At 39.2% G+C, this 10,865-nt stretch overlaps 1 protein-coding gene across 1 annotated transcript in view; it reads right to left on the reverse strand.

Moving 5' to 3' along the window:
- The window catches only part of LOC103208202 (glycine N-acyltransferase-like protein), an 18,066-nt gene extending 9,048 nt beyond the window's left edge, over positions 1 to 9,018 (reverse strand). The window contains exons 1-4 of the mRNA XM_007953880.2: positions 8,995 to 9,018; positions 3,418 to 3,471; positions 968 to 1,075; positions 401 to 464 (exon numbers count right to left, since the gene is read on the reverse strand). Of these exons, the coding sequence (XP_007952071.2) occupies positions 401 to 464; positions 968 to 1,075; positions 3,418 to 3,471; positions 8,995 to 9,018 (250 nt within the window). The remainder of the gene's footprint in view (positions 1 to 400; positions 465 to 967; positions 1,076 to 3,417; positions 3,472 to 8,994) is intronic.
- Between the last annotated feature and the right edge of the window lie 1,847 nt (positions 9,019 to 10,865).

The raw sequence follows: 10,865 nt of genomic DNA on the forward strand, positions 1-10,865 counted from the left end.
GACAAAGTATATGTGAACTGCTGTATGGAAAGTGAATTTGCTCTGTAAATCTTCACCCAAATCAAAATAAAATAAAATAAAATAATAAAATTTTAAAAATAAATAAATAAATAGATATTTGCAAAGCCAGCAAAATGAAAACACAGAACAAGTTCAAAATGGTCTTCTTAAAGTTATCAAGGAAGAAATAGGATTATTTGAAGAAGGAAGGAGTCAGAAGAGGACAACTACCCGACAAATACATCATAACGGGAACATTTTGCCCAGAAATGCACTCATGGCTCAGCAAGGACACCAATGATAACCTTTTTTAGAAAATTAGATTTAAAGCAAATCACATAATTCCAATTTTAGCCCTGAATCAATCATTAAAATCTTTGTCAGTAATTAAAATGAAAACCTGTGAGCTTCTTGAGGATGGGCACTTGTTCTCCATCCCCTACATTCATTTCTGTGTCCCCAGGCTGTACAAGGTTGCCAGGTGCAAATACCAATTTAGCGTCACTGTTTTTTATATCTTTACCTAAAATGTATACAACAATTTTAGTGTTGTAATTTTTCTCTTTATTCATCCTAACTCACTGTGCTCTTTCACATCTTTGCTCCTTTTGGACTCTTTGGTTAGAATGTTCTCTTTTCCTTTCCAGTCTGACAAAATATCGTTATCTACAAAATCGAGTTCTGATGAAACCTCCACCAAGAAGTGTCTCTAACCTTCTTCCAAGTATAATTGTAATCAGCTTTCACCTGGGCTACTTGTGTTTCTTGCACATCTTCTGTCCTTGTCTATCTCACACTATGCTATAAACTAATCTGTCTTCTCCTCCAGGCTGTGAACTTCTTGAAGACAAGGACTTGTCCCCATCACCATGATTCATTCCAGTAGTCCCAGGGTCTGCCATATTGCCACGCACATGATATGCAACTGCAACTAGGAACATACAAGCATTTTCACCTGGTCCCTTACCTGTTCCTGAGGGCGGACAACCACCGTATCAAAATCTGGCCACTTGTCGACCAGGGCCTTTAGCTTGAATGGGTTTCCCTGGTTCATGTGGAAGACAGTCCCATAAACCTGCAGCATCCCAAAAAAGTGGGAGAGTCAGAATGTCAGGCTGGATGGAAACATGTTGTCTTTAGTACAGACTTACTCAATGAAATCTGGAAAGCTACTTGAGAAGGCGTCTACTCCAATATTCTTTAGCTTCTACTCTATTCCTCCAATAGAAATTGACTCTTGGGTTAAACTATAAGAATGTTACATGAAGATTTCTAAATATTCCGATTAGTTAAATGGAAAATCATTCACTCTCATGTTGTAGACTTTAATATATCTTTCTACTTTGTTTTCCATTTAGGTATATATACACAATTTTTAAATAATGAAATTACCCAGTATAAACTTTTAATATGTTTTCCCCATACACACTATACTTTGGGTACATTTTCAGTTCAATTAACACAAATCTACATAAATATTTTTTTAATGACTACATAATATCGAGCTCTGGTAGCATAGTGCCTAAGGCACTTGACGGCTAACCAGAAGGCTGACAGTTCAAACCCACCAGCCACTCCTCGGAAGGAAGGTTGGGCAATCCTACTTCCATAGTGATACTGCCTCGGAAACCCAAGGAGGGGTCGCTATGAGTCGGGGCCGACTCGACGGCAAATAACAACAACAACAACATAATATCGATTATACGGAAGGATCTTGTGTAGGAAAGAGCATAATCCTGCCCCAAAAGAGCTTTAGCCTTTGCTCTTGCTTTATGGGAGGTGATCTCTAAGCCCTTGAAATGTCATACCTGATAGGACTGACTTTTGGGGTAGTAGGCTTGGGTCATACTAGATAGTCTAACATGATTTGGCATGAGGGCTGGCCATCCTGGAAAGAGCAACAATGTGATTTAGGGTGAATGTTTTTGGCCAATCATAGAAGTTGACTTGGAGACTGAAATCAACCACATGGGTAACAAACCAATCATGCCTTTGTAATGAAGCTCCAGTAAAATCTCTGAAGACCAGGGCTTGGATGGGTTTCCCTGGTTGGCAATACTCTGTGCACATTTTAACAAATCAGTGCAGGAAGATTAATGCTACACTGACTCCACAGAGAGACATTCTTTACCATTTGTTTCTCTCAAATTCATTGATTCCTGCTCTTACCTTTTATAATTTCTTTCTTTCTACTTACTTTGGAGTTAATTGGGTCCCTTTTTTCTAGTTTCTGAAGGTTGAAAGTTAAATCATTGCCTTGAGATCATTTTTCTTGTTCAGTATAAGTTTTTAATAGTGTAAATATCCCATTTATCATTAGTTTAACCACATCACATAAATTTTGATGTGTTATTCTTTTATTTTTATTCAATTCCAGTATTTTCCCTTTTTTCTTCTTACTCTGAAGCATGAACATTTTAGAAGGGTGATGCGTAGTTACAAAATATTTCTTTTTTTTCAGATACCTTTAGTTTTTTAAGTTTAATATCAATATCATTCAAGAATATATTTGGTAGGATTAAAGGTAATTTAAAAATTCTTCAATATGGTCTTTCTTGGTAAGTGTCCACTTGAAAATTACGTATATTCTTCTGTTTTTAGGGAGAGTTTTGTGTGTTAGCTAGGCCAATTGGTAGATTGTTTTGTTTAGTTTTTTTTTTTTTTTAATCTACTTGTTCTATCAGTTACTGAGAGAAGAGTGTTGAAGTCTTTAATTGTACTTGTGGGTTTACCTATTTCTTCTCTCAGTTTTATCAGTTTTTGCCTAATGTATTCCAAAACTCTCCTGTTAAATAATATGCTTTCTGCATTTTTATTATGTCTTCTTGATTAATTGATACCTGTATCATATGGCAATGGCATTCTTTTGCACCTTATATTACTGCAGAGAACACTCTATAATACATACCCATTAATCCATTTCTAAAACTCAATTTCTATCTCATCCCAAAATACATATAATCCTTTGGGGTATGGCAAAATAGGATTTGGTCTATTATCAACTTTCCAAAAGGAACCACGATAGTTGATCTGTCACCAGACATATGACTGCTTAAGGAGAACAAATTAAACAATAATATGATAGTCAATCTTGCAATTCTGAGAAACCTTCCATTGTTATTATGCCACATTTCTTAGAAGTGACAGAGTTGTTGAGAGCAAAGAACACAAGTGGTTCCAAACTATAGCAGTACCACTCACTATTGTATGCTGATCAAGTCTTCGAACTTTGCCTCAATTTGCTCTTCTAAGCCATGGGGATAATGTAACTTCCTTGGGGAGAGGTGATGGGAGCAAAATGAAATATAACATGAATGAGTGCCTGGCCCTGGATAGATACTCAGTGAACCTTCTTTTTCTCACTTCTTCCATGAGAGGTTGCTAGTTATTGTTTCCATAAGAATTTTCCATTCTCACCTTTAAGGATTCAGGGAGCCTCTTCCTCAAGGATTTCTCTAGCATCTGGAGCATCTGTGGGCCATGCAAGTGGAGCATCTTAGAAGATACTTAGCCTAGGGATAGGGCCAAGAAGTATCAAGAAATGAGAAGAGCTGGAAGACATGCAGACACAGCAGCCAGTCCTAGCTAACAGCCCTGTCATTTCATTGGTTTCCCACTGAGTAAATTCATCACCGATTCTGAGAAAGTACGAGACTGACAGAAAGCACGGGTGTCTCTTCCCCAAAATATTTTTAACACATTTGTGTTATTGTTCACCCTATAGGCCTGTCTGTTATTTGGGTCAAAGTTGAGCCATGAAGGTAAGTTCAGTTCCAGGCTCAAAGGGTGACTAAGGGCCATAATCTTAGGGGTTCCACGAATCCACATCAGACCAGTATACTAAAAACAAAAAAAAACTCACTGCCATTGAATCAATTTGACTCATAGTGATCCCTCCTTGGGTTTTCGAGGCAGTATCTCTATGGAAGTAGACTCCCCAACCTTCCTTCTGAGGAGTGGGTGGTGGGTTTGAACTGTTGACCTTCTGGTTAGCAGTCAAATGCCTTAGTCTCTTTTATAAATTTCAGTTTTTGTCCACATTTTTCTACTATTCTCTCTGAAACCTCTTATTGTGACCCTTTTCAAATCCTTCAGCAGTGGTAACCAGGTACCATATAGTTCTCCTGGTCTCAGGGTCACATGGGTTGAGGTTCCAAGTGTCCCTTTAGTCCTTTGGACTAATTGTTTCCATGCATCTTTGATTTTTTCACTTTTCTGTGCTCTGGATGTGGAGAGACCAATAGATTTGCCTTAGAGAGGTATTGATGAATTTTTAAGACCCTAATCACTACTCACCAAAGTAGGATATAGAGCATTATCTTTGTGGACCAATTGACTGACTGTCCCCCAAGACTATGACTCAGAGCCTTCAGGCCCAGTGACTCATTCCCTCAAGGTATTTGGTTGTGGGAGCTCTGGTAGCATGGTGCCTAAGGCACTTGACTGCTAACCAGAAGGCTGGCAGTTCAAACCCACCAGCCACTCCGCGGAAAGAGGATGAGGCAATCTACTTCCGTAGTGATACTGCCTCGGAAACCCAAGGTGGGGTCGCTATGAGTCGGGTCCAACTTGATGGCATATAACAACAACAACAACAAGAAATTTTCATAACTTTTCTGCCATATGTTCTACTATACATACGTAATATTTGCAGTGCATGTAAATATGTATATAGAAATATCCTCTGTCAAATCCATACATATTCATGAGTGAAGTCCCGTTCTCCTTCTCACACCAATTCAGCTTGCATTTTTATCTACGTATGCACTCATAGATCATTGTTACCACTGTTATGACAGAATAGTGTATGTAGTAGTATTTCCCTTTTGTAGAAAAGGGCATGAGGCAGCACCTTCTGATCTCCTCTAACTTCAAAATGGGAAGGAGGATCAAGGACAACATCAATAGCCCAAGGCTGATTCCCATGAAGAGGAGGTCAGACATGTTACCACCTTCTAAACTTTTTATCAATTCTGACACCAACTGTCCCTCCCATGGCACTCTCTACTTCTATGGTGGGTTCAGTAATACATTGTAATAACCACACAGTACTCTCAGAAAAAACACAATGTTATGGAGCTCATTAGGGAAGTTGTTGTTGTTGTTAGGTGCCATCAAGTCATCTCCAACTCAAAGTGATCCTATGTACAACAGAACCAAACTCTGCCTGCTCCTGGGGAAGCCTCACAATCCTTGCTATACCTGAGCTCATTGTTGTAACCACTGTGTCAATCCATCTTGTTGCAGGCCTTCTTCATTTTTGTTGACCCTCCACTTTACCAAGCATAATATTCTTATCCAGGGAATGGTCCCTTCTGACCACATGACCAAAGTAGGTGAGATGAAGCCTGGCCATTCTCTCATCCAAGGAGCATTCCAGCTATACTTCTTCCAGAATAGACTTGTTAGTTCTTTTAGTAGTCCATGGTACCTTCAGTATTCTTTGCCAACACTGCAACTCAAAAGTATCAACTCGTCTGTCTTCCTTATTTATGCCAGCTTTCATATGGTATGAGGCCATTGAAAATACCCCAGCTTGGGTAGGTGCAACTTAGTGTTCAAGGAGATGTCTTGCTCTTCATCACTTGAAAGAGGTCGTTAGCAGCAGATTTGCACAATGTAATATGTCATCTAATGTCTTGATTGCTGGTTCCATTAGTGTTGATTATAGAAAAAAGTAATGTGAAGTCTTTGACATCATCAATCTTTTCTCCATTTATCATGATGCAGCTTATTGGTCCAGTTGTGAAGATTTTTGTGTTCTTTATACTGAAGTGTAAAGCATACTGCATACTGCAGTCTTTAATATTCATCAGTAAGTGTTTCAAGTCATCCTTACTTTCAGGAAGCAAAGCTGAGTCATCAGCATATTGCAGGTTGTTAATTAATGAGTCTTCCTCCAATCCTGATGCCATGTTCTTCTTCATATAGTCCAACTTCTCAGATTATTTGCTCAGCATACAGATTGAATAAGTGTGGTGAAAGGATACCACCCTGATGCACACTCTTCCTGATTTTAAACCATGCATTATTCCCTTGTGTTTGAATGACAGCCTTTGGTCTAAGTGAAGGTTGTTTCTCATGAGTACAATTAAGTGTTCTGGAATTCCCATTCTTCTCAATGTTATCCATAATTTGTTATGATCCACACACTCTAATGCTTTTGCATAGTCAATAAAACAAAAGTAAACATTTTTTTTGGTATTCTTTGCTTTTGGCCAACATCCATCTGACATCAGCAATGATAGTCCTTTTCCATGTTCTCTTTTGAATGCACCTTGCATTTCTGGATGTTCTCTGTCAATATACAGCTGAAATCATTTTTGAATTATCTTCAGTAAGATTTTACTTGTATGTGATATTAATGATATTGTTTGATAATTTCCATATTCTGTGGGATCACCTTTCTTTGGAATGGGTACAAATATGGATCTGTTCCAGTCAGTTGGCCAAGTAGCTGTCTTCCAAATCTCTCAGAATAGCCAAGTGAGTGCCTCCAGTGCAGCATTCGTTTGTTGAACCATCTCAATGGGTTTTCCATCAATTCCTAGAGCCTTGTTTTTCACCAATGTCTTGAGTGCAGCATTGCCCTCTTCCTTCAGTAACATTGGTTCTTGATCATATGCCATTTCCTGAAATGGATGAACATTGACCAATTCTTTTTGGTACAGTGACTCTGTGTATTCCTTCCATCTTCTTTTGATGTTTCCTGCATCATTCAATGTATTGCCCATAGAATCTTTCAATGGATTTTTCAAAGGATCCAGGTAAGGGGAAGGAGACAGGCCCCACTCAAAATGCAGGAAGGAGTGAGAGCTGGGGATGACAAGGAAGTAGGATCCAGGAAAGGGGAGGGAGACAGTCCCCACCCAAATGGTGAAAAGGAGGGAAAGCCAGGAAGGACAAGGTGGCAAGGTAAGGAGAGGGAGAAAGCCCCCACCCAAAACACAGAAAGGAGGGAAAGCCAGTGACAACAAGGCAAAAGCTTCCAGGTAAGAAGAAGGGGGGGGGTGAAATTTCAAACAGCTAAGGGAGATGAACTTTATGTCAGTTTTTTGTACTATGGTGTCTTACATGTTGCTGTGAGGCTTGAGGCTGTCCACCGGTGTTTCAAACACCAGCAGAGTTGCACATGGTGCACACATTTCACCAGAGCTTACAGACTGAGAGACTTGCAAAAAGGAAGAGGCCTTCCATTTCTCAAAGAATTTGCCACAGAAAACTTTAGGAATAACAGAGAAACACTGTCTGATACATTACTAGATAACTTTAGGAATAGCCCAGAAACATTGTCCAATACAGTGCAGCAAGATGAGCCCCTTATGTCAGGAGGGACTGAAAATATGACTGGGAAAGAACTGCCTCATCAGAGTAGAACCAACCTTACTAATATGGACAAAGTAAAGCTTTCAGGACCTCCATTTACTGACATGGGACAACACAAATTGAGAAACAGCTGAAACATCCATTAATAATCAGAACATGGAATGTATCGAGTATGAATCTAGGAAATTTGAAGTTGTCAAAAATGAAATGGAACACATAAAGACTGATATCGTAGGCATTAGTGAGCTGAAATGGACCAGTTTTGGCCATTTTGAATTGGACAACCATATGATCTACTATGTCAGGAATGACAATTTGAATAGTAATGGTCTGGCTTTCATCATCAGAAAGGGTATTTCAAGATCTGTCCTGAAGTACAATGCTGTCAGTAATAGGATAATATCCATATGCCTACAGGAAGGCCAGTTAATACCACTATTATTCAAATTTATGCACCAACCACCAAAGCCAAAGATGAAGAAATTGAAGATTTTTATCAACTTCTGCCATCTGAAATTGACCGAACATGCATTCAAGATGTGTTAATTATGACTGGTGACTGGAATGCAAAAGTTGGAAACAAAGAAGAATCACCAGTAGTTGGAAAATTTGGCCTAGGTGACAGAAATAATGCTGGTATGATAGAATTCTGCAAGACCAACAACTTATTCATTGCAAACACCTTTTTTCAGCAACACAAACGGTGGCTATACACATGGACTTCCCCACATGAAGTACACAGGAATCAGATTGACTACATCTGTGGCACAAGATGATGGAAAAGCTCAATATCTTCAGCCAAAACAAGGCTAGGAGCTGATTGTGGAACAGACCATCCACTGCTCATATGCAAGTTTAACTAGAAGTTGAAGACAATTAAAACAAGCCCAGGAGAGCCAAAATATGACCTTGAATATATACTTCCTCAATTTAGATACCATCTAAAGAATAGATTTGATGCATTGAACACCAATGACTGAAAACCAGAAGAATTGTGGGATGAAATCAAGAACATCATCCATGAAGAAAGCAAGAGGTCATTAAAAAGATGAGAAAGGAAGAAAAGACCAAAATGGATATGGGAAGAGGCTCTAAAACTTACCCTTGAGCAAAGAGTAGCTAAAATAAATGGAAGAAATGACAACATCAAAGAGTTGAACTAAAGATTTCAAAGAGCAGTTTGAGCAGACAAAGCCAATTACTATAATGAAATGTGCAAAGACCTGGAGTTAGAAAACCAAAAGGGAAGAACACGCTTGACATTTCTCAAGCTGAAAGAACTGAGGGAAAAAATTAAGCCTTGATTTGCAATATTGGAAGATTCTATGGGCAATATATTGAATGATGCAGGAAACATCAAAAGAAGATGGAAGGAATACATAGAGTCAGTGTACCAAAAAGAACTGGTTGATCTTCATCCATTTCAGGAGGTGGCATTTAATCAAGAACCAATGGTATTGAAAGAAGTCAAAGTTGTACAGACGGAATTGGCAAAGAACAAGGCTCCAGGAATTGACGGAATACCCATTGAAACGTTTCAACAAACAGATGGCCCACTGGAGGCACTCACTTGGCTATGTCAAGAGATTTGGAAGAGAGCTAGCTGGCCAACTGACTGGAAGAGATCCATGTTTGAACCCATTCCAAAGACAGGTGATTCCACAGAACATAGGAATTATCGAACAATATCATTAATATCATATGCAAGTAGAAACTTACTGAAGATAATTCAAAAATGGTTTCAGCAGTATATTGACAGAAAACTTCCAGAAATGCAAGGTGGATTCAGAAGAGGACATGGAATGAGGGACATCATTGCTGATGGCAGATGGATCTTGGATCAAAGCAAAGAATACAAGAAGGATGTTTACTTTTGTTTTATTGACTATGCAAAAGCATTTGATTGTATGGATCATAACAAATTATGGGTAACATTGAGAAGAATGGGAATTCCAGAACACTCAGTTGTACCCATGAGGAACCTTTACATAGACCAGGAGGCTGTCATTCCTGAGGAAATAATCTGAGAAGCTGGACTCTATGAAGAAGAACTTGGCATCAGGATTGGAGAAGGACTCAATAACAACCTGCGATACACTCATGACATAACTTTGCTTGCTGAAAGTGAGGATGACTTGAATAACTTACTGATGAAGATTGAAGAATACAGTCTGCAGTATGGATTCCATGTCAATGTAAAGAAAACAAAATCCTCACAACTGGACCTATGACAGCATCACGATAAATGGAGAAAAGATTGAAGTTGTCAAAGACTTTACATTGCTTGGTTCTAAAATCGACACCAATGGAAGCAGCAGTCACGATATCAGATGATGTACAGCACTGGGCAAATTGGCTGCAAAGGACCTCTTTGAAGTGCTGAAGAGCAAAGATGTCTCCCTGAGGACTAAGGTGTGCCTGACACAAGCCATGATATTTTCAATCACCTCATATGCATGTGAGAGCTGAATTATTAATAAGGAAGACCAAAGAAGAGTGGATGCTTTTGAGTTGTGGTGCTGGCGAAGAATGCTGAAGTACCATGGACTTCTAAAAGAACTAACAAATCTGTCCTGCAAGAAGTGCAGTAGAAAGCTTCTTGGAAGCAAGAATGTCCAGACTTCAACTCACCTACTTTGGTCATGTTGTCAGAAGGGACCATTCCCCGGAGAAGGACGTCATGCTTTGTAAGGTGGAGGGTCAACAAAAGAGAGGAAGTCCCTCAACAAGATGGATTGACACAATGTTTTTGGTGATGGGAACAAGTATAGCAAGGATTGTGGAGCTGGCACGGGACCGGGTGGTGTTTCGTTCTGCTGTGTATAGGGTTGCTATGAGTCAGAGAGGACTCAATGGCACCTAACAACAACAACAACAGAATCTTTCAGTGTTGCAACTCGAGGTTTAAATTTTGTTTTCAACTCTTTCAGCTTGAGAAAAGCTGAGTGTGTTCTTCCCTTTTGGTTTTCTAACTCCAGGTCTTTGCACAGTTCATCATAGTAATTGACTTTGTCTTCCTGAGCTGCTCTTTGAAATCTTCTGTTCAGCTCTTAGATCTTGTCATTTCTTCCATATGCTTTAGCTACTCTCTACTCAAGGGCAAGTTTCAGAGCCTCTTCTGACATCCATTTTGGTCTTTTCTTCCTTTCTAGTCTTTTTAATGACCTTCTCTGCTGGCATAATGCCTAAGGCATTTGGCTGCTAATCAGAAGGCTGGCGATTCACCAGCCACACCTTGGAAGGAAGATGGGGCAATGGACTTTCATAGTAATACTGCCTCGGAAACCCAAGGAGGGGTCACTATGTGTCAGATCCGACTCAACAGCAGTGACTTTAGGTTTTTTGTTTTTTTTTTTTTCTTTCTTTCTTTCTTCATAAATGATGTTCTCAATGTCATCCCACAGTTCCCCTGGTTTTCAGCCACTGGTGTTCAATGCATCAAATCTATCCTTTAGATGGTCTCTAAATTCAGGAGGGATATAATCAAGGTCATATTTTCGCTCTTGTTGATTTGTTTTAATTGTCTTCAGCTTCAACAT

This window comes from Orycteropus afer, unplaced genomic scaffold (assembly GCF_000298275.1).
Source record: "Orycteropus afer afer isolate SDZICR_OR568_19922 unplaced genomic scaffold, OryAfe1.0 scaffold00419, whole genome shotgun sequence".
Lineage (NCBI taxonomy): Eukaryota > Metazoa > Chordata > Mammalia > Tubulidentata > Orycteropodidae > Orycteropus > Orycteropus afer.